Source organism: Sporothrix brasiliensis (genome assembly GCF_000820605.1).
Source record: "Sporothrix brasiliensis 5110 chromosome Unknown Cont17, whole genome shotgun sequence".
Lineage (NCBI taxonomy): Eukaryota > Fungi > Ascomycota > Sordariomycetes > Ophiostomatales > Ophiostomataceae > Sporothrix > Sporothrix brasiliensis.
Genome location: NW_024467136.1, coordinates 46,671 through 74,640, shown reverse-complemented (window position 1 = coordinate 74,640; position 27,970 = coordinate 46,671). Strand labels below are relative to the sequence as shown.

Here is a 27,970-nt window from a genome sequence, read left to right as displayed (position 1 = left end):
CATGTGCGCCGCCTCGCGTTTTACGCCTCGACAACTTGTCTGTTGCAGAGGCATGCACCGGTGCTCAAATCTTTCCTTTACGCACCACCCACTCAGCGATCGCTCCGAGCCCTGTCCCATATGCCGTTCATAGCCAACACGCCAGAATCGCTCGTCGCGCGCTCCGATTCTAAAAACCCGTCAACGACATGTCGTGGTATCACATCAAGCGGCCGCACCTGTCGTCGCCGTATTTCGCCCTCGGGTCTGGATCAGAAGGCAGTCGGTGGAAGTCGGCACTTTGGCAGTAGACTCCGCGTGGACGACCCCCGCGATGAACGACTCTACTGCTGGCAGCACAAGGAACAGGCGAGCATGTCAGCGCGCTCGAGCCCGGGCCCACAGACATCACCCTCCCCCATCCTCGAAGAACGCACGAGCTTGGATACGCTCGCCGACAGGCTGAATCTTCTTAGCATGACGGATGGCTACGGCGGCAAACGAATGACAGGTGACGCAGGTGTGCGACCCTCTACGTCGCTCAAATCGCCAGGGGGACGAACCCAGCGGCCACGGCCCAGGACGTCAAGGACCGCCTTCTTTTGTTTCTGCTTCGAGATCCCGTCCGACGAAGCTTCCTTACCATCACCTCGCCCACGACCACGGCCGGCCCAGTTGTCTGGCATTTCCTCGTCGTCGGGATCTGCCCATGTGGCCCACGCGCGTGGCAAGGGCAATCAGACAGCTGAGCAAACGTATCGGGACCGGACATCGCCCAGAAGTCACCACCACCAGCCAGGATCTCGAAAGCCCTCAACTGCGTCCCAAACAGCGCAATATCTAGCCTTGGTCCCAAAGACGGTGTCACCACAGACCGCATCTAGCCTGATGGCCGAATTGGCCAAGCCCTTCTCTCAGGTCGATGAACCGGGATATATTTACATGTTTTGGCTAACGCCCGAGTCGCAGCAGGTCGCTCCGCCGACCGAGGCCGCCCGCTCTCTTCTATTACCTCTAACTCGCCCCGACGGCGGCGACTGGCGGCGTGCCAGCGATATCGTTGCATCTTTTGCCGCAGGCGGTATGTCTGGAAACAACGGCGGTGGTATAGATAGGGGGGATTCGAGATCCGAACGCAGAAGCAATGCCGACGGAGAAAGTGTAACGAAGGTCATGAACCGGAGCACCGAGAAGAATAGTACCTTACTTCTCAAAATTGGCCGGGCCAATAATGTTCAACGCCGTCTCAACGAGTGGACGCGGCAATGTGGCTACAACCTGTCGCTTATAAGATTCTATCCTTACATTCCGTCTACCTTGCGCAGCCTTGGGATGTCCAGCGAGGTTGTGCCGCGGAAGATACCGCACAGCCACAAAGTCGAGCGCCTTATTCATATAGAACTTGCTGGGCTTGGACTACGGGTTGCGGATGGTGATAGGTGCGGAGTTTGTGGGAGGGAGCACCGAGAGTGGTTTCGTGTGGAAGCGTCACGGAAGGCCATCGCGGACGTAGATAGTATCATCCGGCGCTGGGTTCACTGGGACGAAGGTCGCCTGTGACGGGCGGGATATAGTACCCATCTTAAGATGGTACGAGAAAATTTGTAGTACAGCTGGCATATATGGGTTCGAGCTTTTGAGGATGTTGCCTTGTGGCCCGAGAAGAACTACCTACACTGTCATGTGAGGTTCATGGAACAAGTTTGCGTTTTGTGCTATCTTTTAACACCTTTACTGTTGAATATCAAAGTATGCGGGTAGCATTCGGCTACATCTTATCCTATGGACTCACGTCAAGCAAACTGATATTCCTCTTTTTCGAACGGCATCACATATTATTGCGCACTCTGCAATGGACCCAGAACGCAGCCATAGAAGGAAGCAGTTGGAAGTGGTGAAATATGAAAGTAGACCACCTTTCACGCCCCTGCCATCATAGACGCGGCAGCAAGGACCTCGATACGGCCAGCATATAGCTTCATAGCATGGCACAGAGGATCGCCCCATACCACACTACGCAGCTGTTCATCAGACGTAAACTGTGCAACAACACCTTGCCCCAACCTTTCCTGCACGGTGTCCTTCCCACTGGGCCTCCACCGCGGGTTCCCACATCGCAGAACAACCATGCGGCCGGCATTGCTTAATGTCGAAGGCGGGGCCTTCCAGAATGCTTTCAGCCGAGCGGGCCCGTAGCCATCATCACCGTACCTTCCGTGGCTGTCGTGACAATGTTTTGTCGAAGGCGTGTCAGATGCTGACAGTCGGGGGTCTGGTATGGATGCAGAGAACAGTTCGATTAAGCTCTTTACATACCCCCTATCGGCTCGGACGACGGGGTCACCTTCGTTAACAAAACTGAAAAATAAGCTCTTAGCGAGTTCTTGTCTTCCTGGTTTTTGTAATGGATGGAGCGAGATCAACGGTGCACCAAAAGTGATGCAGTGGATTCGGCGAAAGCAGCCTGTGAGTAAGTTAAGCTCAGATGCCGCATATGTCGAAGATGCCACCATATGTGCATAGAGTAGTGAGGCCACAGCACCCCCAGCTGAATGGCCCGTCATGAGCAGAGAGTAGGAGGTACGGCTAGGGTCCTCTTCCAAAAGTCGACGGAGCCGTGCAGCAACTGGACGGATCATCTTCCGAGCCACTGAAAGGAACCCGGCATGGCAAAGATTCCCCGGGTCGTCCAGAAATCCGGCCGGGGATGTCGGTGCCATGTTCAAGTTGACAGCCCAGTCCATGAAGTCAGATGTACCGCGAATGGCGAACACAATTATGTTCGCATCGTCCATCGGGACAGACTTGATGACCATGGCCTTTGTACCAGATCGCCAGTCAGCGCCAATATGAGCAGACCGCTCAAAGCCCTGCGGCCGTAAATAAGCACGGTCGGAGTATTTTGCTGCCATGCTTAATAGCTGATACGAAGCAAGATATCTAAATTGTTAGTTGGTCCATATCAAAACGATACAAAAAAACCAATAAAGAGGGAACGGGGGGGGGTTAGAAATGAAAAGGCGGCGAGGGGAGTTTTACAGCTTCATGGGTGGCAAATTTAAAGGCAGCGTTGAGTTTGCATAATAATCCACCTTGGCAAAGTAGCTTCTAGATATCAATAAAGCGATTGCGCCAGCAGTCGGGCCCTCGAAATGGCTGCAAGGCCCTTCTCGACGAGATGCACCTCGCAAAGCTTCCAGTGTGGCTGCTGACGCGTCGAGTGTACAGTAGCTGGTTCCAAATCCTTCATAATCGTTACGGTCGATGGCGGTTATAAGGAAGCCAAATGTAGAAGATAGATAATTGGACAGAGCAGGGCCTTGATCCAGGAAAGATGTCTGGTAAGTATGACACGGGCCATACTTATCATCATAAAAGTGAGGTACGTTCATTGGCAGCAAGTCCGTGGCCAAGTTCATGACTGATTCAAGACGAAGTTTCCCTGCTTGTTGCCAGGTACCAGCAAATAGACGCGCCGCTCCTGGACCGATGTCTGCAGCGCCAGATGTCGAAATTGGCACCATACAAGAGTGTTGGTTGACCACAACAGGTTTCGGCCGAGGATACTGCCAGGGCGTTTTTGGAACAGAGGGTACGAATGGAGCTGGTGAAGGCTCTACGCCGACGCCGTAGCCGGTGATCCCTTGTGTGGGAACAACACGTTCGGTTCGCCGGGCAGTCATCGTTCCAAGAGGCCTCAAGGGGGAATCCGGGAGGTGAGAATGAAAACGGAGTTCAGTCGCGTCGTTCAACGCCGCACATCTCATCGGGATACGACAGGACGGCGAAGGAAATGAGAAAGGAGTCGATAGATACAGCGCGGTCGGCACAAAAGTGTCAAGGCAGTGTCTATTTGCCGAATAGCAAGACAGCAGGGGTCGTAACGTGGGATCTAGCTTGCATATTTACGGTTTCCGAGGTAAGTAGCAGGCCAGTTAAAGACGCAAAAGTACGATGTATTGTACGGCCATGGCCAAGTAAGCTGGTCTATAAAGCCCGCTCTGTTGGTGCGTCTCTTTAGTATTTTCCGTGTTCTGGGAAACGACACGTCTTTGTGAAGATACGCGCTCTGGCGCTGTCTACCTGCATTGATTCTTGAGGCAGCCGATCACAGCTTTGTACGAGATGATTTAGGCTGCGGCGTATGATTGGCCAGGCGCCCACCACTAAGAATCCTAGATGTGATGACCGCAGACAGCTTGCATTAGTTGCAGAAGGGGGCTGGGAAACAGTGCTCTGTGGTTGGACAAACTCACAGGCAGACAAGGTTTTATCTCGCCTGGCCCGTACCAAATAAGGAGGTCTTCTGCACATATTTGCATTTCTCCGCAGCCAGGCTGACTATGTTGCAGTATTTGCTGACGCTCCGTACGAACCGACGGTGATTGCGGCCAGATCACATCATAGAAGTCCCTATGTTTTGCCTACAAGCCTTGCTGAACTCGCCGAAACACCTTTTCCTAGCCATAGAGTACGTCGTCTTGACCACCTCGCCGTCATTGAGCCATATGTGGCTTAGTTAGGATATCCGGCGAACGACGTTGTATGCTGTTTCGGTACAGAGTATTCCCGGTGTGTGTTTGCTTGGAGTCAGTCGGAGTCAGTCGAAATACGTTGCAAAACGTTACGACCCACCCCAGCGACTTCGCCTTTATTGGACCAAGCCACATTTTGTCAGCCAGATCTGCAACGCCAAACGTCCCAACTGATAGGGAAAAGCTCATTCATGTGACAAATACGACGTATAGCTCAACTGTTTTCGGCGAAAAATAGGGAGGGGCGGAGACAAGCCAAGCAAACGCGAATTTGACAGCGTCGCGAACACTGAGGCAGGCTCACTTTATACTCCATCATCGCTCGCTTCCCTATATTATGTCCTATCGACACCCTCGCCTACACTACTGCGGTTATTCGAGATGACCTGACTATCGCCATGGATTTTGTATGTTGGTTGAAACCACTTGCTAACTGATTTGACTGCGCGAGAATGAATGACCTGATGATGCATCATCAGTCCGAGCTGACAATGGCATTCCAAACAGTGGTCACGACTCCTTAGCCACACGCCCTTGTCGGCTGGCCCGTCGAGAAAGGACGTCGCCAAAGACCCCCTACGACGACGACATCGATTCGAGAAAGAATACGGGCAACTCTTGGTAGGCACATTTCGTTTCTACTGGTCACGAGCGTCTTCACCATACAGTGCCCTATTGAACTGGGCATCTCGTGTTGTTTTCTTCGGCTGATGTCAGTGTTTCCACGCATCTAGCAAACGTGGCGCAACTCGTCCAACCTTGTACATGATATTGGTGCTGCGGACACGATTGAGCTGCGCATTCAGGAACTGACCGACATCCTCATCGACGAGTCCCGCCGACCGCTTCCACACACCTGTCTTGGCTTTGCCTCGGAAAAGCAGATATATGTTCCTATCGGCAAGATTGCTGCTTCATCCTACAACCTGAATATCATCAAAGAGGCCGTATATTTCTTCGGCACGTTGATCGAGAGCGAGGACGATGCTTTTGTTGAATCAGAGACTTTCGCATCCAACCTCACCAACCTATTCGTCCGTATCACTGGCGCAAACAGCACCCACCTGGACGTCGAGACTGAGACCAAGGTCGTTGAGCTTGCATTCAACATCACAACAAAGATCAGACTTCGTCCGGAAATTCTCCCGGCATGGTTCAAGGCCCAACAATCTTTAGACGGCCATGATGGCGACAGAGAAAAGGGTTCTGGGGACCACGAACGTTTCAAGGGGAAAACACAGCGGAAAGACTTCCCCCTGTTCTATGTCCTGATGGACTACATCCACTCCGAGGGCAAGATTGGTGACTTTGCTCGTACAGGTCTGCTCTATATCATCGAGTCTGCATCGGCCGTGTCTTCTGCTCTTCTTGAACAGTGGATTGTCGAGAGCGATCTTAGCACACTTATGGCTACTGGGCTCGGTGCCCTTTACAGCCAGCTAAGCCGCAAACTCGTTATTGACCACCCGGTCAACAGCCTCCCTCCAATTCTTGCGCTGTCGGATTACGAACATCCGCGACCTGCATTTGAGGTTGTCAGTTCTTGCTCTCCAGAATTCCAGGTCCAACTGGACACGTTTCTGTCACATCTGCTCTTCTGGCAGGATGTCCTAAACCATTGCCGCTCAGTCGAAGTGAGATCAACGCTGCTTGAGCACTTTCAGGTCATTTTCCTTCAACAACTCCTGTATGTCGTCCCTCTTCAATGGTGGCTTCGGGCCTCGGTCTTGGAGGCTGACACGTTTAAAAAAGATATCCTTCTCTTCTCGAATCCTCCGACATTGACGGCGGGTCGTCTGTGGCCGTCCTGACGTATTTGCGCCGAATAATAGAGTCTCTCGATCACCCTGACATGATCAATCTGATTCTTCATTACCTCCTAGCCCTTCCTGATCCGACCACTACGGAGCCAGCAATGGTGAAAAGCGCCGTCAGTGCTGCCCGCAAACGCAAGTCCATGGATCTAGCTACAATGATGGCAGAAAGGGTCGAAGTTGCCGCTACACCGATCCTGTTCAACTTGGTGGACCTGATTCTGGCCTGCCTGAAGTCACACAACCAGCAAACCATATGTGTCACGCTCCAACTCGTTTCGACCATTCTTCGCCGCCACCATCGCTACGCTGTAATGACACTAATCCGTACCGTACCCATCTCGGGAGCCGGTTCGCGCCGCACGATTGGCGCTCATCAACAGGACGTTGAGTTCTTTATGTCCATCGCAGGTATTGTCGGGGGTCAAGACGATTTTAACGAGGTGTACGACAGCATCCTTAGAGATATGCTTGTGCGGCTTGAAGGCCACTCGTGCTCCCTTAAAATCATCGCCCCGAGGGTGTCAACAAACAATCATGCTCTCCCATCCATCCCTGACAGCCTACCTGGTGCGCCCCGCGATGTTTGTGCTCATACAATCCGCCCGAGCGATCCACTTCTGGCAGCTATAATTGATCGTTTACGTACTTTTTTTGTTAACTCTGTTGATGCAAACCTTTTTGCAACAGAGGCCATTCTCGATTTGTGTACATGCGGATTTGTCTCGCTAGAGGGCTGGATGATTCGGCATCCCGATGGCTATGTCTATGACGAAGATGTTCGCCCTCCGTTTGATGCCACAAGAATTGTCAAGGGCGGGGATGGGGCCGTAACCGAGGCTCATCGGGCGACCTATTTGATGGACAATTGTCGGCGGCGACCAAAGTGGAATAATCTTCCACGGCTGTTGACAGTGCTACAGACACTAGCGAACCAGGTGTCAGCGTATCGCCTGTCAATACCTCGCTTTGACGACTTGTTGCAACAACGTCGTGAAGCCTTTCAGACGGCAGACTCCAGTATACCAATGCCTCTGCTCCGGAACAAAGGCACCTCTGGCAACGGATCCAATAGCTTGGGCCTAAATACCCCGGTTGTGGATGACGCGAGAAGCGATTTTCCCACACGACCCTCTGCATTCGAAAACTTTGCACAACGGTTGTTATCAGAGCTTGGTACTCCAAGCCGGTCAAGCAGCTCTCGGGGGCGAAGTGATACTAGTCGCGGTGCATTCTCTATAGTCACAGGTGGACATATCGAAGACGGCAATGGTGGTGGAGGCATAACATCTGTGAGCAATGCCTACCCCGGGTCCATGCAAGGTGGTTACGGTATATCTACGCCCATATCCACCAAACCTACACCGGTGGCACCGAAAGAGTTTCCACTGATTCCGGGTATTAAGATGCTGTCCAAGGACTGGGCTGGCGAAGCACGCTCGGTTTCGCCAGGTAGCTATGGCGCTGACACAAACTCTTGGGGCGGGTTGGGTAGGCAAGACACCCTAGTCGCGAGCCAGATGGCTGCCTTCCAAGCTGTGGATTCCAAAATCCTAGAACGCCGAGTCGGAATTCCAGAGTCACAAGGTGACTCTTCACCAATTCCACTTCGCTTCAACAAATGGGCTCCACCACCCGATGTTGCCGCTGACCAAGGGTGCCTGCAGCATGAAAAACCACAAGGAGTTAAACATGTGGCCGATGCAATGGACGGCAACACGATGTCTGGAGATGAGGATACTGCACCTCTTGAAGAAAAAACGGTTACGGTTTCCCATATCTTGACAAACACGGTCATCTTACAGTCATTTTTATTCGAAATCGCCGCCTTGTTGCAGGCGAGAGCTGGCCTCTTCGATGAGGTGCGGTTCGTGTGACCTAATGCTTACTCCCATCGCCAATGTGGCCTTTCTTTTGAACTTCCTCTCGATTTCATTATTTCATACCTGCCTTACATTGTCTCTATTATTTCCAGGGGTTATTTCTGTGTTCATGGATAAGGCATCCGTATTTTTTGTCACATACTATTTCCGACTTATGACGGTATATGACCTCCAACTTACCAATGCAAGCGTCCTGTGTCCATGTGTGCGTGTCCTCCTCCCTGTATTTACGTCAATTTCCATTCTCGTAGTGGCTCTGGCTGCTCGCTGGCCTTTTGAAAATATCCACGTTAACACTAAAAATCATATAGTGCAAGGCGACAGATGTATTTTGCACCACCAACCTCTGATTTTCCGCATGGACGTTAAATCGCGTCAGGTCTCACGGGCCTGGATGCCGGCCATGTTTTATGCCACTGACGACCACTGTTATACTGCATACCGAGTTTTGTAACGTATCCAGTGTCACGATGCTGTGGCAAAGGAACACCATTTCTGGAACATTTGCCACGCTTGCTTTTAAGGGGAGGTCGGTTGTTATGGGTCGTACATAGAGTGTTGTGAACCCTAACAAAAGAGAATAATAATAAACAATAAAACAATGACAGACGAAAACAATGAAAATGATAAAAACATAAAACTAAAATACCATAAACCACCAAAACGCTCCGTATTATTACAAGCTAGCCCATCCGCAAAACTATATCCAACCGTCGGCGAGGCCCGCAATAGAATCAGAAAAACTGTCATAGGGCCAAAGCGGTTGTCCAACCTCGGCCGTGTTCGAGCGTAGCAAAGGGCGACCTGCCAGTCCCCGTCATCTTGCACCTCTCCGGCCTCAACAGAATCACCTCGCATAGCGCCTAACTCGCCCCAGGAACCCCACCCTTCACCAGTGGCCCATATGCTGAACGAGACCATCCAGAAGAAGGCCAGTCACCGTGTTTGAACGCCGTAGGTGATTGTTTTACCAAATCCCAGCAAGTAAGACTCGTCCCATAAGACAGTCACAAGGATGGCAGCCCATGTGCTTCAAACATGTGAAAGAGGCACTAGTCATTTGCTGAGATGCCATCCTCGTTTGGAGATTTCCGTACACAGAGTCAATAGCCCTTAAACGCAAACAGGTGGTCGCGTCATATCCATTTCCAACAGCTCTGTTCCCTTGCCCTCTTGTATGCCCAATGCCGAAACGCTGAAACCAAATACAGTGCCATCAAAAGCGGAAGAAACAAAACTAGCATTAAGCACCATACCGGCGCTCGCATCCAAACGATTTGGCGTTAATCCCGCCTGAGGATCCTTACCCAGAAAGGCAAGTTGCCAAAAGTGAATTGTCCACAGAACTCCCTCTAGTTGCTTTGTCGTTAAACATACAACCCTCATAAAAGTACCGTTGAATCATCAATTCGCCGATGAACTGCTTTTCTTGTCCTTGCGGGGCTTGATGACAAAGCTAGCCATGATTTGAAGGTGGTCGGCGGGGAAGTGGTAGCTGGGAAAACCAGGTACACGCTTGAGATACTCTGCATCTGGCGGACCGAGAATGTCCACGACTTCGAGGGAATTGGTTGAATACCAAATATAGTCGATGACATTGGCAAAGCCAGGCGTGTAGTTTGTGAAAGGAAGCTCATCCGGGGTTCCGCTGAGGTGTTGGTAGGAGGATTTGAGGCTGAAAGGGTGCTCGATTCCGTCACGTGTGAAATTTCCATATTGAAACTTTGCGATCTCAGGATGGTCTGGAGCAAGTCGACCCAAGCGGAGGAGCTCTGTGACACCGCTTTCTGAGGTCGAGTTGTAATCACCACATACAAAGAGTGGAATGTCCGTGTTGCTGCGATATTCTTGAGAAGGGGCACATTCGGGGGGATTGGGATCCTTCTCGACACCTGGTATTTCAATCATTTTTTTGTCCTTGAGACCGGGCCACCGAGCGTATTTCTCGGCCTGCTTGGTGACAAAATCCATAATTAATGCGGTCTGCACAATCTTGACATCGGCGAGCGTGCCTTCCCAGGCAAGATGGGCGTTTACCACAATAAGGCGTGCACCAGTTCTGCGGCTCTCGAAAAAACCGACAATAGCGATGTTGTCTTTAGGCATGACTCGGTTGAAGATATCATGCTGGCTTTTCATGTCCGGCCGGTTGATGGCGAGCGCCTGGAAATCGATCAGTTGTTTGTCGAGGAGGACAAATTTGCTGCTTTTGTAGAATATGGCGCAGCCATCGACGGACGCTGCGTCCTTCTCAGACATCGTCCGCGCTTTTGATCTAGGGTAATGAATTGCCCTATAGTCGTCACGGGCAAGTTCAGGGCCAAAAGTGTCACGAAGAGCGTCCGTTGTGATCTCTTGGAGACTAAGAAAATCTGCATCGCGATGACGAATTTCCTCGAGAATTTTTTCTTTGCGATAGTCCCAGGCAAGCGCACCTGATGGCGTGTATCCGTACAGCTGCGATGTGGCATATCGTTCTCCAAGAATGTTCCAAGAAAAAACTGTTACGCGTTCCAGAGATTGAGACACATCTTCCTGGACAACGACAAGCTTGCGGTCATTGGGAGGCAGGGGGACTAGACACAAATTAGAAACGTTTTGCAACCAAGACAAGGTACGGGTAACTCAATGCACACGAGGTGAAAGGCAAGGTTGTAGGGAAAAGATGCACCGGCAAAGAGAGGCGTCTGTGCGTGTGCAGGGGGCAGAACGTGACTTGCAAAGAAAAACTTACTGGGGGCCTGTTCTCGTAGATACGAAATTAAAGATCTGGTGCCTTTCTCCATGATTTCCTTCTTCAGCTCTGGATCGAGCGGGTTGCCTTCGATACCAAGCGTCTCAAGCATGTGTAACGAGCCAATCTCAAAGGGAAGAGTGCGGATATTGTTGTTAAACAACAAAAGTTGTTTAAGGAACGTGCACATCCCAAGTTCTCGGGGTAGGTCGGACATTTGATTGTGCGATGCCTCCAAGATCCTCAGCTGGCGTAGGTTGCCGATAGAAGATGGGAGAACAGTTAATTTGTTTGAGCTGATGTACAGCTCCTGGAGGAATTCGTAACAGAACAATTGAGGGGATAAAGCACGCAGCCCTTGACCGCTGAGGTCCAAGTTGTGCCAATCTTGCTGGCGATTCGGCTTGTCGACAGACCACGGCCTCCGAATATCCTCCGAGTCGCCGTCGGCCAGTGTAGAGTTGTTCAAAACGGGCGACGGGCCGCCAATGCCCTTATTCTCACTCGCCTTTAGTCGAGCATAGTAATTGGCCTGATTTTGCTCAACCATGGCAATATTGGCAGCTTCGGCTTCCTTGTGCTGGCGTAGCTGCTCCGCCCAATGCTCAGTTACAGGTGGCTGTTGGGTGGCGCGGATGGTCACACCATGCCCGTTTTGAAGGCCGTTTGAAAAGGGGCTGGAAGCAGGAATCACACCACTTGAATAGGCAGAGTGATGTGCCAGGCTCTGCGTGTTGGTGGTATGACTGCCCTGGTCAGAAGCCTGTAGGACCTGGTGATGCTGCGGAAGGGCCTGGTGCTGGTGCGCAGTAGGTTGCTGAAAGCTGTACAGCATGGGCATGCCACGGCCGGCAGGGTTGCCATTGATTCGGGAAGCATGGCCCTGCTGATGCCCTTGGTTATACATTCCGATAGATAAAAAGATTGGCTCCCGCGAGGCAGTATCGAGTGAATTAGATGGAAATGCTGGCTCAGCTGAACACTGACTGAGAAAGCTGCTTAGATAAGGCCCAGAAGGAATTGACGGAGTGGCACTAGAATGCGCGATATGACGAGGTAGATAAAAGAGGTTTCCAGCCGGTTGCTTATAACGGTAACCATCTGCCATCTACCTGTCATGAGGGACACTGACTGATGTGACAAAGCTACCGTAGCCGTTAAGGGCAAGCGGCAATTTCTATTAGCTGGACAGAATGGGCTGACAAAAACCGAAGGTCGTCTTGCAGTGGCCTCTTTTCTGTCTGCCAGGACGATTGATGTTTAATGTGGAGGTTGATAACGCTTCGGTTAATGGTACAAGATAGCGCATGTGGTTCTTGAGTCGTTACGTTTGCATCGATGCGTTGAACAGAACGTTCGACACTTGCCACGGAATTGTCAATGTGTAACCAAGGAGTCCCTATCCAGCAAAGCCGACGCTGTAGGTAATGAGGGTCTGGTAAGGTGGTGGGCGGCAATGCGGGGCGTCGCATAGGTGAGGTCGATGCTATGAGAGCATATCGGGACGGGACCTTGTCGTGAATCCAGTCGCCGCGCCGTACTCAGTATCCGGAAAGCGTTGTATAATCTGCGATAATATGTGCGGTGGAAGAGTAGAGTATATATGTGATTCTGTCGTTTGAGAGGCCGACGTAGATTGCGGGGCTTGGCAGTGTTGTAGTGTCGTTGCGCATGGGCACTCTCCCACACTCCCTCGCTCTTTCTTATGGTCCTCGAACGATGTGGGTTGTTTCTCAATAATCGGTAAAAAAAAGAAGACGTCTACAAGGCGAGATAGGTATGGTTAGCATGTAGACGCAACGAACTAGCCATATGGAGGGACTGAAAATGGCAAGACGACCTGCAGTAAGGGTATGCTAGTGAGGTAGAAGCAAAGTCAAAGACGGGTGAGGAAGGCAGCAAAAATGATCATAGAAAAAGGAGGCTGGACAAAGGTAAGATTGCCCGGCAAGATAGCATTGAGAAGTTAGAACAAGGAAGACATACCAGAACAACACACGCTTTCGTGGAGACCGTTCTGAAAGGTAAAGATCAATCAATACATGTTGATGTGGAATGATGTAAACGGCGATGGCGATGGCGATGTAGTGCACAGCATGGGTCGAGTTTTGCGACAGTGGATGCTGAGAGAGCGACGAAGAGTCACGAGGAATATGTTTAATTACATAAATAGTATAGATCACGTGATATTGTTAATGGTGGACATTTTCAATGCTCCCTGGACCATTGCAACCAAGCCAGCTCCAGCTGAAACCAAAAGTTTTCAAATCTGAAAATTCCCATTACTACCAATCGTATAATTTAATAACGATTCGTTTTTGAGGTTGAATACGTGCGAAAATACGGCGCAAGAAAATGTCGTCCTACATATACGTTGTAGGTAAATAGAGGGCTGATAGAAGCAGATTATGAGGCTCAGGGCTTCGATTCAGGCTATAGGTTACCATCAATTCAAATGGGTTGGCAACAATGCCTTTCAAAAATTGGTAGGCACCTTAACCACGAACGCTTGTCAATACCGCGCAACTGATGCGACTAGTAATTGAGATGCTGGCGGTGCGGTCTTGTTTGGTATACGCTATATCGTAAGATATCTAGCCTTGGTGAAAATTGGTCGGCGGGGGGAGCCTTGAAGTGCAACTCTTGCGGAGACCAAGGCCGCCAACCCGTACAACAAATAGGGGCGGGGAACCTTGCTCCCAACATTTGACCCCAATTAACCCGATGGATGTTGAGGAGATTGGACCGAATGGCTATCCGGTCTTTCAAAATCGCGGCACAGCGTGTCCTTCTGCGTTCCATGCCTTCCTCCGTGTTTTGCACTAGGTTAATTATACCTGATATACAAATAGTACGATGTGATCAGTATGGCGAGTAGTGTATGATGCGCAGCGTAGGTATATTAATCTGCTCTTGCCCGGACACTGGCAGAAAACGGAGCAGGTGATGTGGATGCCACAGATGAAGCTAAAGCAGTTCGCCCATATTGTGCGTCTGACTTTTTTCCGTGGCCTCTTGGGTCTCTCGAGCCACATTATTATGTTGATCCTTCACCACACTTATTTCTATTTTAGTGTGCATCTTCCCAGTTTCTTTTGTTTTCTGTCACCCAGCTTTCCCTATTACATCCTCAATCGCATTTGCGGCTGCTATTGTCTACATCCACACTGTTGCAAGTTTTCCGTGAACCTATTCGTCCCGTATCCTTCGCGTGTCCTCGGCCCCCATTTCGCAGTTGCTTATGCTTATGCTCTTCTTAACGCCTCACGACTATTCTAATTCCTGTCTTTGCATATCCTTCCTATCATGGTCCTTCGGCCTAAGTTTCCTGCCTCAAATAAACTATCACTATTTTTCGAATATCGCTTCTCTCCTCTCTTTAGGATCTCCCTCTTGGTCCCTCCCTGCATCCTTCCTCCCCAGACCCACCAATCGCACGGTTTCTTTTGTTTTATGCCTGGTAGGCGGTTCACTTATACCACTTCACTCATCTTAATTACATCGGGATTCGTGACGTGGACGAGGCGCTCGGACCGTTCTGGCGGCCGGAGCCTTTCTTTGACATCACATCTATCCAAGGAGGCCACAAACATGGGAAATGTTATCTTGCGAGGTCAAGCCATCTGCACGAGGCTGCCACTAATCGGAGCGAGTTTAGCCCCTCTCCACATTTTTTAAGGGGCCTGCAGAGCAAAGTGTTCGCCAGCGTTACAGCCCAATCTACATTTGATTGAGCCCCGGACATACAAAAATGGAATATCTAGGCTACGTCGCTGCCAACAACCCCCCACCCAACTACTATTTGCGCAGGGCAGCACCGCCGCCTCAGCCACCGCAAAATCCGACGCCCACGACCGTGACATCCACCACAGGAACGTTTCCATTATCAAGTGGCCAGCCGAAAACCAACTCCAGTAATAGCTCACGGAGTCGATCGTCGCACGAGACCGGCCCTCCGGCGTTCCTGGGTGTTACCACTTTCACCCGCCACGATAATCAAAGTCACCCCTCGCCTGTGTCTATACAAGACGACCAGCGCCAGGACAGATACCGGCAGCCACAACTCCCTCCTCCCTACCAGGCCTCCCCGATTGGCAATCGTCACAAGGAGCTACCACCAACACCGGCGCCGTCGGCATTGATCGGAGGGCTCGACTTTGATGTAACATTGCCGTCACCGCTTCATACAGCTGTGACTATAGACGGAGCGACCCATTTGCTCGCCACCCCAGTGACTTCTTCTACTGTTTTGCCCCTCGACCATTCGCCTGCCCGGTCGAGCTACCCTTCACAAGCGGTTAGAACTACCCAGTCTATGAGGTCTGCCCACCTTCGTACGGTGGCTACGCCTAAGCGAAAAATACAGAAGTTCCAGAAATCTTCTTGGCAGGAAAGAACACTTACGGAACACGGCCAGCAGCCATACAGGCGAGGTAAAATCGGGCATCAGCAACAAGAGCAGCCACAATACCAACAACAACGTCAACAACAACAGCAACAACAGCAGGAGGGGCAACTGGAACAACAGCGAGAATACCGGCGGCAACAACGGCAGAACCAAGAGCAGGACCAAGACCAAAACCAAGACCTAGAGCAGGACCAGGAGCAACATCACGGCCAGTATCGGAGAAATCTACGAGATAAAGATCAGAGGCCCAATCCAAGGAGACACCGGCATCGCGAATGGGGACATCCGTACGAGTACGAGCACGAGCACCTGCGGAATCGTAACTACGCACTTGAAAGCAAGCAAAACCGAGCACCGGGAGACACACAGAAACAGCCACAGCAACAGAAGATCAGTAGTACATCAGTCGTGCCTGGTCCAAATGCCCTTTATTCCGAAAGCATAACGAAATCGTTCGCGCGAAACGAGAACAATTACCGCACTTCTGGCTTCACAACCTTGGGCCCTAAGACAATGCTACCCAGCGAACCACCATCCAGTGCGGACGGGGGCGGGTCATCGTCTCAGTCTTTGCTTTCTACAGCATTCGACCAAACAAAACCTTTCTTGATACGCAACGGGCGCACATATCTTTCCGACCCTTCCTTGCCGTATCCCCTCCCTGTGGATCTGGAAGAGCTGCACCGCCAGTCGCTTCGTTCACTTCTTTTGTTCCAACTATTCGGTGGCCCGGTGTGCTCCCCTTCATTTGCTAACAGGCCCCCCACTCGCGTTTTGGAAGTCGGTTGCGGATCTGCCTTCTGGAGCATTATGTGCAACCAATACTATGCACGCCAAGGACACCGTGGTATATCATTCTCTGGTATCGACATCGCACCCATTGGCTTAGGTGCCAAGGGGCCCGATGATATAGGACTCACAAACCAATCGGTGTCAGGGAAGGAGAAGGGCCAAATGAATTGGCGTTTTGTGCAGCACGATGTCCGCCGTTTGCCTTGGCCCTTTGAAGTCGAGGAATTTGACCTGATCATGATCAAGGATGTGTCCTTGGCCATGCGCTCCGATACATATCAACTTGTGTTTGACGAGTGCATCCGCCTCCTTCAGCCTGGCGGGACACTAGAAGTATGGGATTCTGATCACGCTATCCGACTGCTGCGCCCTCATATACCCTCCGTACCGGCAACGCCGTCAGCCCAAGAAGAAGACGACTACAATAGCGCGATGACTGCCGGTGCATATGTTCTTACGCCGAATACACCACTTTCCGCGCCGCTAAATAGTTACATCGTCGAGTATAACGCTTGGCTCGTGAAAGCCCTTGAGTCGCGGTCCCTCCCATTTGCACAATGTGCCCTTGCAGGGGCCCTTTTTCTCCAGGAAGCAGAGTCGCTTACAAACGTGTCATCTCGTCGATTGGCCGTGCCACTATCCGAAATGCGTTGGGAGCGGGAGGGTGTCGGTGGCGTGGTGACTAAGGATGGCAAGCCATACATTGAGACCAAGAACGTGCCGAAAGCAAAAGGTCGGAGCCGAGACCTGGAGCCGGGCATCAAGACAATTACCCCAGCCCAAACCGCGTTGCGACGCACTGCGCTTCTGACGGTTGTGCAACTTATCCAGAGTTTGGAGCCCATCCTGCGTGAGGTCAGCGGTAAGAGCCAGGATGAGTGGGATGGCTGGTCTGGCAAGATGGTAAATGATTTGATGAGAGAAAATGGTACATTCTGGGGCGAGTGCCTGGAGGTGGGCGCATGGTGGGCGCAAAAACGATAAAAGTATGTCACATGGTTTGGAAGAGAAAAGATGGCTAGCCCCTCTCTTCATCTATTTTCCCAACGTGCGATTTATAGCACTGCATGTCTCGTGTTGTATGGCGGTAGACTGTTCATTGCTAATCGTTTGCTCGCCTTACTCGCTTAAATGCCACCGGCTTCTGACTGGACGTGAGATTGTTGATTTGGCACTTTTACAGGATTTCTTGTTCCCCTAAACTATTTGGTATCTTGGTCAACTAGTCCACCATGCTCTTTCAGCGCGGAGCATTATTCCCCGTCGTAACGCTGTCTCAGTGTGCGATATCGTTTGAGATAATATCTACATACGTTTTTTGTTCCACCCCAAAAAGGCAGAATGGTCAGCATCAATCTGGCCGATAGACCCGTGATTAGGATACCTGCAAGCCGAGGACCAATCGATTCAAAAACAAACGTCAACACTTACAAGGCTTCGATTTCTAGAAAACCGTCAGTACAGAAGCAAGAAGCACGGGTCAAGGATCCTCACCTTTTTGCACAAACTGTGCGCGCGCAATGGCGCGACGAATGGCGTCATCATCCCGCAAAGCAGAATTGGCAGAAAAGGCAGTGTGTAAGCGGCGACGGAAATATTCATGGCCCTGAGGATAGTTCTTCCCCAGGTTGAGGAGTTCTACGTGAAGTCAGGTTTATTAGTCGTTAGTGATGCATGCCCCTCCTAAAGCCTGCAGCCCTCGGGTCAAGCCACCGCCGCTTGAAGAAGCCTACCTTTGTAAATATTGATCACTTGCTTCCGCAGCTCCGCGTTCACCGGTGACGGCATAGCTTCGCGGCAACTTAGCACAGCGTAGAGTGTTTCTTTAGAGGGAGTGCCAACGTGTTTCGTACAGCTTGAATCCGTGTCTGTGCTGAAACCTTCCAGTGGAAATGGGCATGCAGTCTTCGTTAGTTGGATACGGACCGTGTTGTTAATGCGTCGTTTGTGTGACATGACTGTTCAGATGCGATTCCACTGTCATTATCCAGCTACTCCGTGCAGTTGCGATATATTATTAATAAAATTCAAGCCCGAATAACTGCAAGGACGAGGTGGGTCGGTGCGGGGTTAACTGGTTGGTATAGGCTGAACCCTCACCAACTGAAAAGCGCGACCTAATATTTATAGAGAGCCCGTTATTAGAGCTATGAGGCACCTGTATACATCTCTCAAATTTTATTGGGGGACTTCCTCCAAAATCCTCGGCATACTATGCTTTAAGCCGAGACCGGCCGTTATATCAATAAATAGTGCTTGGCCTGTGTTTTGTACGCGTCTACGGCACGAGTTCACGACAAAATACTTCCGACAGGGACAAGAAAGCAAAACGTCATCTGCAATGACATTCCTAAGGCTGCAATCATTCCAGGCAGCTGCCCGATGGACCGACTGTTACGGTGCTGGTTGGATGGCACGGCCAGTTACGAGGATTCAAAAGTACCGCTCTGGCTTACATCTGCACCATGCTACTGCCAGAACCTACTCTATCGTGGGCCTGGCCGGTGGTGCCATGACGACAAGGACGTTTTCATCTCTGCAGCTTGGACCCGGCAGCGGACTCGAGCCTTCACCACTACCACCGGCGCGGTGGCTGGCGGACCTTCGCCACCGCGTTGGGAAATGCATTATGTTTGGTTGCTCAACAGCACAAGTCTCCGAGGCCGCTATGGTGGCTCGGGCTCTAGCGACCGAGTGGCGACGGCTCATAGCCGGAAGTGAGGGTTATCTGACCGGTGAACGGCGAGGTTTGGAAGGCCAAAAGGTGGTTTGGGGCGAAATGGACTCGTTTGTACGTGATTTCCAGGTGTGGTTGCTTCTCGGCAGCAAATGGGCCAAATGCCATTTCAATCACTGACAGGAGGAACATAGGCCCACGTGAACAATGTCGTGTACGCACGCTACGCTGAGTCTTCCAGGGTCAACTGGGTCAACCACATTGCCCTTCACGTCGACGCGGCGCACAGCGATCAGTGGCAGGGCCTAATGCAAGCCCAGACAGTCGGTCTAATCATGAAGAGCTTGACAACGGAGTTCAAGTTTGTAAGCCTGCTACGCTCAGCCGTTACTAACCAACCTTGGACTTGTTGATTCAACACAAGCTGACAGTTAAACCATTGAAGCCCATGACTTTCCCGGATGCCATCTCGGTATATCACCGGCTGCGAGTGTCGCCCGAAGCGAACTCCAAGTCGACGTCGTTGCTGCTAGACTGCTTGGTTCTCTCACACAGCCACAAGCGCATTGCAGCACGCGTCTACGAGGATGTGTCGTTTTATGACTACAGAACGGCATCCAAGACACAAATGCCTGAGTTCATGCGGGAGGTGCTGACCGACCTCTGGCAGCAGCAACTGCACGAGGCGACGCTGGCGCGTATTCGGATATGGGAGCTAGTGGCCGCTGTGGAGCGACTAGAGAAGCAAACATGGGACCGTGAGGAAGCTGTAGAGGATATTGGGAGCGTTGGAACATGACGGAAGCATGAGAGGAGTGTGTTCCCTGTGAGAGTGTGCACAGCGGCATCCCAGAAGAGAGGTTCTAGTCCCTGAAGCTGAAGAGAGGGGAGGTGAAAAGAGGTAAAAATAAAGTTATTATCGAACAGCAAGCCAAATACAGTCTCAAGTACACACAGGGCATTGCTACTGGGCGGCTTTCCAGCCTTGTCTCACCGGCGCTTGTTGGTGCATCGGAAGCGTTATTTTGGTAAGCTGTGTGAATGGGAGCTTTGGGATAATTGCAAGAGGTACGCAGTAATACGTCGTAATTATCGTCTCCGCATGGCCCACGTTCGTCAAACACCCACTGGCGCCCCACTATTATTCTCACCTCCCCCATCTTTTAATTTATAGGTCGTTTCCCATGCCGTCGTTACACAGTGCATATTATGGAGGCACTGTACTGTGTTAAAACGTAGGAGTACGGAGTATTCTGTACTTCGTATTACTGCATATAACTCCCATAACGAGTGTTTTTTTGGAGTACGGAGAACCTGTGCTTTGTATTCCCACCCCACCTCTACCCCTTATCTAGAGTGGAAACCGCCCGCCACCATCGTAGTCGCCACGGTCAGAATCTGCACTAGACTTAGCTTTGAATTGCGAAACTCTGCCGCCTTTCTTTCCTTTCCCACCTGTGAATTTCTTCTCCTTCCTCTACCAATGGGAAGACCTGACAACATCTTTTTCTCCCCAACCGTACTTCGCTTACTGCACACCGACACAAACCGCGTCTTCCACCTCCGTCCACTCCTACCGCGATTTATCGTTCAATCTTTCAAAACGCCACACTTGACCAAGTGACGGGTCGGGCGATCTTCACCGTTGCGTGCTTCATTTCCCAACTGTGGTCTTCGCATCGACGCCGCCGTCATTCAGCAGACCAACCAATACACCCGTCGACGATACATTCGTTTCATCCCGTTGACCGCCCTCGTGCGTCATACTGGCTCAGAAATCAATTTCTGGGCCGGGTTTTCTTGTATGACTCGCGCGTCGCCCTTGGCCAAGCGACAGCCGGGTGCGGCCAGCCAGCGCGACAACCACAACGAGAGCGGTGTTGGAAGTCATGGGAAGCGCACAACCAAATACCAGCAAAAGCCCTCTCACGGCCTGCCGCTTGTTGGCAGCGATGCCGTAGCCCGATCGTCGCCATCTTCTGGCAACTCTGTCCTCACCATCCCGTCTCATCCTCCGGCCGTGGCCGCTGGTGCTTCGTCCCCACCACCTCTTTTTACTACCGTGGCCGCCGCTGCCGTGGCTAACGGTTGCACCTGTGGTACGGACACGATGGCGTCTTCCTCACCTGCAACCTACCACGGGCAGCAGCGCCACCGCAAGTCCGACCCCTCTCTGATAACATCGACTGGCCCCCGCCGCTCGCACGTGTCCGACCGCCATCTGCCGAATGTCGACAACGTTTCTCAGCCGCCCTCTTCTTCGGACTCGCTAGCCGCCCCCTACACACTTGCGACGTCAAACGATGTCTCAGGTGTACCTGCACCATCCGCTGTATCGTTTGATGAGTCGTACCGCCGCATTGATGTCAATGCTACCAAGAACGCCAACGTCCACCGTGACACCGGGCCTCTCGACCTTGCAATGACAATTCTCCGTTCCTGTCCGCTGTATGACACTATAGCCATTCTCATCATTCTCATGCAGCTTTCGCCCGTGGTTCTATCAGTTGTCTACATGCTGTTTACCGTTCTCACCTTCGTCCCTCCTGTCACGACTAGCTCCGGCTTGAGCCTGACAGAAATATTCGAGGGTGGTCTCGGTACGCCGGCTTTCACCACTATTTTATGTATGGATGTTGGCATCCTACTTGTCTGGCTCTTTCTCTGGGGCCCACTGCAACTCCTTATCCTTGATTTTGCGCAGGTTGTTATCGCACTCACACTAGGAGGTGGTTACAACAACAGCAGCTCTCGCCAAGGCTCCACTAACAACATATTTGTTTGCTTGGGCATTGTTATTTTTTCCCACTTCAGTCATGTTACCAGCCTGGAAAACCTCACTGCCGACCATTCATCTGCCTTTGCTGACCTTCATATCTCGGTCCACCAATCGTCCAAGTCTTTTGCTCGTCGTGTGGGTGGTGCCTCGTGGGTCCGAAATGTGTTCGCAATCCATATCCTCATGCAGGGCATCGTGCGCTACATTAGGGAGTGGTATCTTCGGCGGGAGAAACGAGACTCCATGTCTAACTATCAATCGGATCCTGAGACCGGAAGGGCCATGTGCTTACATGATATATCCATGGAAAGTACGCCTTCTGGTGCTGCAGACGCAGATGGTCATACTGGCATGTCTGGTAATATTCCAATTACCGACTCGGTCAACCACAGCATGGGACCATCTAGCACGGTTGGGCCACATAGCGTTACACCGACTGCCAACACAGGGTTTATTGCTATGGATGCAGACAGCGCGTCTGCCCCTGGGATGACCGGTAATACCACAATGGCCTCGATTCCGACAACTCACATTTCTTCGAAGAAGAAGAAAAAACAAAGTGCGCTCGTCCGCCTGCGCCAGCCCTTATGGGCGGCTTTGGCCAGCACAAAGATTGTCATGATCAAGGAGTATGAACTGTCGCAGGCGGCGTCCGAGTCCGCTGGAGCGGAGGCAACCGATGTAGATAACCTCGGAAATGCTCCCTTTTACGCACAACCAGGTCAGATTTGGGTGTGTTATGTTGGACACGACGAAGTATGCTTCAGTACCAGCGCCTTTCCCAGTGAAGACAAAGATCAAGAGATGTCTGGTGCACTGGCACAGTCAAACTCATTTTTCATTGACACCACTAAACCATTTTATGTTCGCATAAATAACGCCACGTGGCAGCCGACACGCATTATTCCTATCGTTGAGGGCCAGGGTGAGAATCCGACGGACCCAGCAGACGACACCAAGTGGGATCTTTCAAATGGCACCACAACCCGCTGGACTGGTGATATTTATGGCCTCACCCCTCTCTCTAGTTACGAGTGCGAATTCGTCAGTACTCGTTCTGGCGAAGTACTTTTCAGCACCAGCGTCAGGACTGCTGCCGCCCCTTCTAAAAGTACGGCTATTGCGGCTGCAAAACCAGCGCCGCCAAGTCGACTGCGCCCACACGAGTCACCTGCCACGACTATCAAAGCATCTATTACGACCCAGGAAGCCAAGCTAAACGATGAGAAAACAAGGTTCAAGACACTTCGAAAGGACAACAATCGCCGTGCCAATGCGCTGAAAAAGGAAATTGACCGATTGACTGCCTCCGTTCAGTCTGCAGGCGGAAATGATGACAAATTTAAACAAAAAATTACTCAAAATTCAGTTCAACAGAAACAGGCGGAACAAGCAATTGAGGTCATTGAGGCTGAGCTCAAGGACATTAGCACCGTTCCTGAAGAAATCCTCGGCCAATACCGTAACAAGAAAAGCGAATGGGACCGTGAAAAGGCTCAGTTCGACGGCGTCATGGCGTCATTTAAAAGCTTCAAGAGCTCCGTTGACAGCGAGATACAGTCGCTGGAAGACGACAATGCCACTTTCCAAGCCAAGCGAAACAAGATAGCTTCTCGCATCGCCAAGGCCGACAGTGAGCATGCGCAAATCATGGATGCCAACGCCCGTGGCCTTGACGAGGCCGAGCGCCGTCGCCAGGAGCGCGTCAATATCGAGACTGAGATTGCGAGGTCTCACCAGAGTTACGTGGAACGCCTTGTCGCTGCGCAGAGTGCGAACGAGGAGAAGGTGCATGCAATTGAAATACTACACGAGACAATGCGCTCATTTTATTCTTCTTTTGACAGCGAGCGGCCTTACGAGAACCGATATGCCGTCGGAACTGCCCATATACTTCAGGCTACGAATAGCGGTGCACCAACATCGGCCCGAGGAGCTTGGCCAACACCACATGTGCAATCAAGTTCCTTGCATGTCCATCAGACCCCATGGTCCGCCATACCGACAGTAGCAACCTCGGGAGTTTCGCCCATTACGGTCAATGCAGCGCCTGTTGCACCTTTTATACGCAATCAACAACTGGCAGCCACTCCCATGCCGCCAATACTTCGGATGCGTGGCCGGTCATCTTCAATGCTGAGCGATGTTTCTGGTTTCACCCAATCTAGCACTGCGGATGACGATAATACGGCTGCACATATCGGAGGTGTTACCACTGGCGGTTCACATAGCACCGACGTGTTCGTCTCTTCGAGTACGTTTTCTGAGCAGACTTCGCAAGCTGGGACAATCCGAGGCCCACCGCCTTTCGGACTAACTCAAGACCAAGGCAGCTCTGGTTCTGCCTCCGGTTCTGGATCTGGGAGCAGCGTTCACAGTGGCAGCGGAAGTGCGGGCAGTATCCGTGACCTGCCTAGCCCGTTGTGAGCAGAGTCCTGCTTATGATGCACTGTGATATATATATTGTAGCTTATTTCAACGAAGTTTAACACCTCCTAATACCTCGCGAAATATGACTTATTCCAGGTCAAAACCATGCATGTTAACGAATGTGGATCATTGTATTAGTCGAAATACCAGAACGCCGTTTGGGTGCTTGACCTTGGTGGGCCCGTTGCCATTGATGACCCTAATTGAAAGCTCACCGCAGCCTCTGATTGGCCACCGCACCCGTGCAAACGTGAGCATTTTAAGACCTTTCAAATTATTATCGTCAACAGCCATAGCCTTTAACTGTCATGATCGATTCGTGGCCGAAGGCTACGAATCAGGTGACTAGGCTTACACTTACATAATAGGGCGCGGTGTGGCTGGTCCCCAGCCACACGTTAACGCCACGTTAGTGATAAGCCTTTCTCCTTAAATAAGAGGACTCCCTTCTTCCCACCGGGAAGAAGGGGTAAGAATTAGTCTTTATTATAATATACACTTACCTTCGTCCTCGAAACTAATGTTTTTTATTAATTAATTTATTATAAAGACTTATTTTATAATTACTTATAATAATTTTAATTCTTCTTTTTACGGATACCTTTTTACGATATTTAGAAAAAGAGAAACGATAAACTTACCTTTCGTCGAGTCGAACCGAGTTATACGTTTACGTTTATAAGACTTTACGAGTCTTTTATAAGTAAACGTCGACTTTATCCCCGAAAACTTTAACTTATAATTAACGGTCGAAGACTCGACCGAATCTTCGAGTGTTAAAGTAGTAATAATAATACCGACTAATAATAAAGAGAGAAAAAAAGGTAGTAAGATTAGTATTATTACGAAAAAATAAGTAAAAAAAAAAAAAACGATAAAGAAAAACGTTTAAAAAAAGGTTAACGACGTTTAAAAAAAAAACGAATTTTTTTAAAAAAAATTATAGTTTTAAAAAACGTAAAACGTTAATAAGTCTTTTATTAAAGTAAAAAGATTAAAAATAAATCCACCGTTTCTTTTTCTTTAACTTTATTATTTAAAGAAAATTCTTTTAAACTAAATAATAGTTTAAAAATCGACGAAGAAATATAAAAAAGTCGTAAGTCGAAAGATTTAAAAATATAATTATCGTTTAAAGTTTATAAAAATTATTTTACTTTTAAAGACCGGGAATTTTAAATCTTAAAATTAAAAATAATATTTAAAGTTAAACCGTATAAATTCTCGAATTCTCGTAATCGAGTCGTCGTCGTTTATAACTATATAAATAAACCGTTTAAAAAATAATAAAACTAATATATACGTAACGTTAAAGATTTTAAAAAACGTCGACGATTTAAACGTTTTTAAAATAAATTTAAAAAGTAAATAGTAATACTCGTTTTTACCGTAAACGACCCGTCGATATAAACTTATAAGTTATATAAAAAGGTACGTTTTTAACTTAATTAACCGTTATCTGAGTTTTTAAACTACTTACGTTTTTTAAAAAAGTAAATAACGTTTTTTTTAATAAATTTAAAAAAAAACTTTTTACTTTAAATTAAATAATTAACTTAAATATACGTTAAACGAAACTATCGATTATAAAAAAATTAACCTTTAAAACTTATACGTAAAAACTAAATTATTATTTATATAACGAGTAAGAAATCGTTTTATTAATAACGTCCGTAATTTATAAAAAAGTTATAAACGACTCGACGATAATATTATAATCGATTCGTAACCAAAGGCTACGAATTAAGTAACTAGACTTACATAATAAGGCGTAGTGTGGCTAGTCCCCAACCACACGTTAACACCACGTTAGTAAAAAGCCTCTCTCCTTAAATAAGAGGACTCCCTTCTTCCTAAAGGGAAGAAGGGGTAAGAATTAGTCTCTGTTACAATACACACCTACCTTCACCCTCGAAACCAATGCTTTTCATCAACTAATCTATTGTGAAGACCTATTCTACAATCACTTATAATAATACGGAGGCTCCGTATTAAATAAGGGTGAGTCGTAAAGGTTATTATAGTTAAAGTTCGTGTAAAGTATTAAACGGTAATAATATATATAAAACGTGTAAATATAAGACTATAGAATATACAGGAGAGGTGACAACCGTTATACTAAGGTATTACGTAGACACATACTTTATTTACAGTCTCTTTATTTATCGTGATGTTTTTGGCGATGCTTTTGGCGATGTTATTCAAAAGTTCAAAATTGCTTATGTTATTATTTATTTGCACGGTTGGATTGGCCAATCAAAAGCCGTAGTTCATATTATGTAAGTTTTTTCTTGTTTGTACGGGCCTATACACCTTATGGGGAACCAAGTTACAGCCTTGTGTTACATAATCATTATGTGGGGAACCTGCGATTCTCATATCCTGCTTATGGCAATGGGCCATTCGCGTCATGATACTTGGAAAAATCACCTACGCTGGACGATGGCTGGAAGAACAGCTATTGATACAAACTGCGTCACGACACAGACATACCGCAGTAACCATGGTCGATTCCAATCCAAACCTCATCCAAGATGACTTGCGGCAACGCAATGCTATACCTCTGATTTTGATCCACGATGGCAGCGGCACTATTTTTAGCTATTACATCCTTGACAACATCGATCGAAAGCTCCTAGGTATCGCTAACCCACGGTTCAAGTCCGGGATTCCCTGGGCTGGGGGTCTACGCGAAATGGCAACAATCTATGCTGGCCTTGTTGCGTCTGCCATCCTATCTGGGCCTGTCATTCTCGGTGGATGGTCATTGGGAGGGCTCCTGGCCCTCGAGACCGCTCATGTTTTATCCCAGTCATACCCCGATGTGAGTGTGGCAGGCCTTGTTCTTATCGACAGCGTTTACCCGCTCCCACCCAAGGCGGGTTGGAGTGTCCCAGGAATGCGGTTGGCCGAACTTCGCATCGAGTGGCCTGCAACAACGACAAGGGCGACGAAAATTTGTGTGGAAAGGTGCTTCAAGGAGGCGTACCGAATGGTACGTGAGTGGTCCGTTCCCGTCTTCCGTACGCCTCCGGTCGTACTTATCCGCTGCCGGGACCAAGTTCCCACCCCAGACGACGGCATACTTTACGTCGACCTCTACCGCCAAGATCGACGACTAGGCTGGGACAATTATTGTAAAGACTGGTTCTGTCAAGTTTTGGACATCCCAACCCACCACTACAATGTTTTCGGGCTCGACCACATCGAAACCGTTACCAACATGGTCAAGACGGCCTGTGAAACAATAGAGAAAAGGTGGCTGTCTTCTCTCCCAGAGTAAGGAGGTTTGAAGTTGGGGGGGGGGGGGGGGGGGGGGGGGTCGGTAGGACGAGTTATATACACTCTGATGCCCTCCAAACGTGCTCTCGTGACATAAAATTCTAAACTTCACCGGACCGCATTGGAACCCAAAGCAACACGGGCATGGAAACGAATTATCGTCTTGACCAATAGCTTACAACGATATCAAAGTGCTAGTAAAGTGTTTGTCTCCTGGTCACTCTAAAGCCGCGTCACTTGTAAAGTTTGTTTGTTTTTCACAGGAGCGGCCGTTGCATACAAAATACTGTGATATTCGATCTTGAATGACTTGTTCTTCGAAGCGCGGGTTGCTAAATGCGTCCTAGGAAACTTGGTGCGATAGGCATTGGCAACAAATACTCTCAGTGTTGCACTAGGACACACTAGACTTGACTTGGGAAATCAGCATCGTGTAGCATGCTAGCAGAGGAAGCAATATGTGGACACCAATCTTGTGTAATATCGGATAGCAAAATGCACGACACATGATTAGTTGTGTTCCACAACCACGTCGTGAGGGTTGTTTCTCTAAGAACCAACCATGGCATATCTCGCTTATGCACCGAGTACGACTTCTTCTATATACGTAAACCCTGCTTACACGCTGCTTTAACGACACAAATATCTTAATATTAT

The 27,970-nt window shown here is 49.6% G+C and overlaps 10 protein-coding genes across 10 annotated transcripts; 8 read left to right on the top strand and 2 right to left on the bottom strand.

Annotated features, from left to right (window-relative positions):
- Positions 1-120: 120 nt before the first annotated feature.
- Positions 121-1,144, top strand: SPBR_03031 (uncharacterized protein; the record flags this gene model as incomplete). The annotated part of the gene is made up of 2 exons (XM_040761334.1): positions 121-1,060; positions 1,119-1,144. The coding sequence occupies 2 exons, from the start codon at positions 121-123 to the stop codon at positions 1,142-1,144; spliced, it is 966 nt and encodes a 321-aa protein (XP_040620015.1).
- A 1,254-nt stretch (positions 1,145-2,398) lies between these two features.
- On the bottom strand, positions 2,399-2,891 carry SPBR_09142 (uncharacterized protein; the record flags this gene model as incomplete). The annotated part of the gene is made up of 2 exons (XM_040767268.1): positions 2,399-2,443; positions 2,490-2,891. 2 exons carry the CDS (start codon positions 2,889-2,891, stop codon positions 2,399-2,401), a joined length of 447 nt encoding a protein of 148 aa, XP_040620014.1.
- A 2,114-nt stretch (positions 2,892-5,005) lies between these two features.
- SPBR_09106 (uncharacterized protein) lies at positions 5,006-8,205 on the top strand (the record flags this gene model as incomplete). Its single annotated transcript, XM_040767232.1, has 5 exons — positions 5,006-5,023; positions 5,249-6,049; positions 6,119-6,201; positions 6,267-6,739; positions 7,577-8,205. 5 exons carry the CDS (start codon positions 5,006-5,008, stop codon positions 8,203-8,205), a joined length of 2,004 nt encoding a protein of 667 aa, XP_040620013.1.
- Positions 8,206-9,615: 1,410 nt separating this feature from the next.
- SPBR_02436 (CCR4-NOT transcription complex subunit 6) lies at positions 9,616-11,852 on the bottom strand (the record flags this gene model as incomplete). Its single annotated transcript, XM_040760739.1, has 2 exons — positions 9,616-10,712; positions 10,946-11,852. 2 exons carry the CDS (start codon positions 11,850-11,852, stop codon positions 9,616-9,618), a joined length of 2,004 nt encoding a protein of 667 aa, XP_040620012.1.
- Positions 11,853-14,696: 2,844 nt separating this feature from the next.
- On the top strand, positions 14,697-15,537 carry SPBR_09134 (uncharacterized protein; the record flags this gene model as incomplete). The annotated part of the gene is made up of 2 exons (XM_040767260.1): positions 14,697-15,265; positions 15,336-15,537. 2 exons carry the CDS (start codon positions 14,697-14,699, stop codon positions 15,535-15,537), a joined length of 771 nt encoding a protein of 256 aa, XP_040620011.1.
- A 1,253-nt stretch (positions 15,538-16,790) lies between these two features.
- Positions 16,791-17,129, top strand: SPBR_03357 (uncharacterized protein; the record flags this gene model as incomplete). Its single annotated transcript, XM_040761659.1, has 1 exon — positions 16,791-17,129. The coding sequence occupies one exon, from the start codon at positions 16,791-16,793 to the stop codon at positions 17,127-17,129; it is 339 nt and encodes a 112-aa protein (XP_040620010.1).
- A 1,357-nt stretch (positions 17,130-18,486) lies between these two features.
- On the top strand, positions 18,487-19,621 carry SPBR_02950 (uncharacterized protein; the record flags this gene model as incomplete). The annotated part of the gene is made up of 3 exons (XM_040761253.1): positions 18,487-18,936; positions 19,017-19,187; positions 19,268-19,621. 3 exons carry the CDS (start codon positions 18,487-18,489, stop codon positions 19,619-19,621), a joined length of 975 nt encoding a protein of 324 aa, XP_040620009.1.
- Positions 19,622-20,626: 1,005 nt separating this feature from the next.
- On the top strand, positions 20,627-21,810 carry SPBR_02928 (uncharacterized protein; the record flags this gene model as incomplete). Its single annotated transcript, XM_040761231.1, has 2 exons — positions 20,627-21,422; positions 21,791-21,810. The coding sequence occupies 2 exons, from the start codon at positions 20,627-20,629 to the stop codon at positions 21,808-21,810; spliced, it is 816 nt and encodes a 271-aa protein (XP_040620008.1).
- Positions 21,811-22,108: 298 nt separating this feature from the next.
- SPBR_02803 (uncharacterized protein) lies at positions 22,109-23,511 on the top strand (the record flags this gene model as incomplete). Its single annotated transcript, XM_040761106.1, has 2 exons — positions 22,109-23,389; positions 23,449-23,511. The coding sequence occupies 2 exons, from the start codon at positions 22,109-22,111 to the stop codon at positions 23,509-23,511; spliced, it is 1,344 nt and encodes a 447-aa protein (XP_040620007.1).
- A 3,023-nt stretch (positions 23,512-26,534) lies between these two features.
- On the top strand, positions 26,535-27,153 carry SPBR_03260 (thioesterase; the record flags this gene model as incomplete). Its single annotated transcript, XM_040761563.1, has 2 exons — positions 26,535-27,026; positions 27,106-27,153. 2 exons carry the CDS (start codon positions 26,535-26,537, stop codon positions 27,151-27,153), a joined length of 540 nt encoding a protein of 179 aa, XP_040620006.1.
- Between the last annotated feature and the right edge of the window lie 817 nt (positions 27,154-27,970).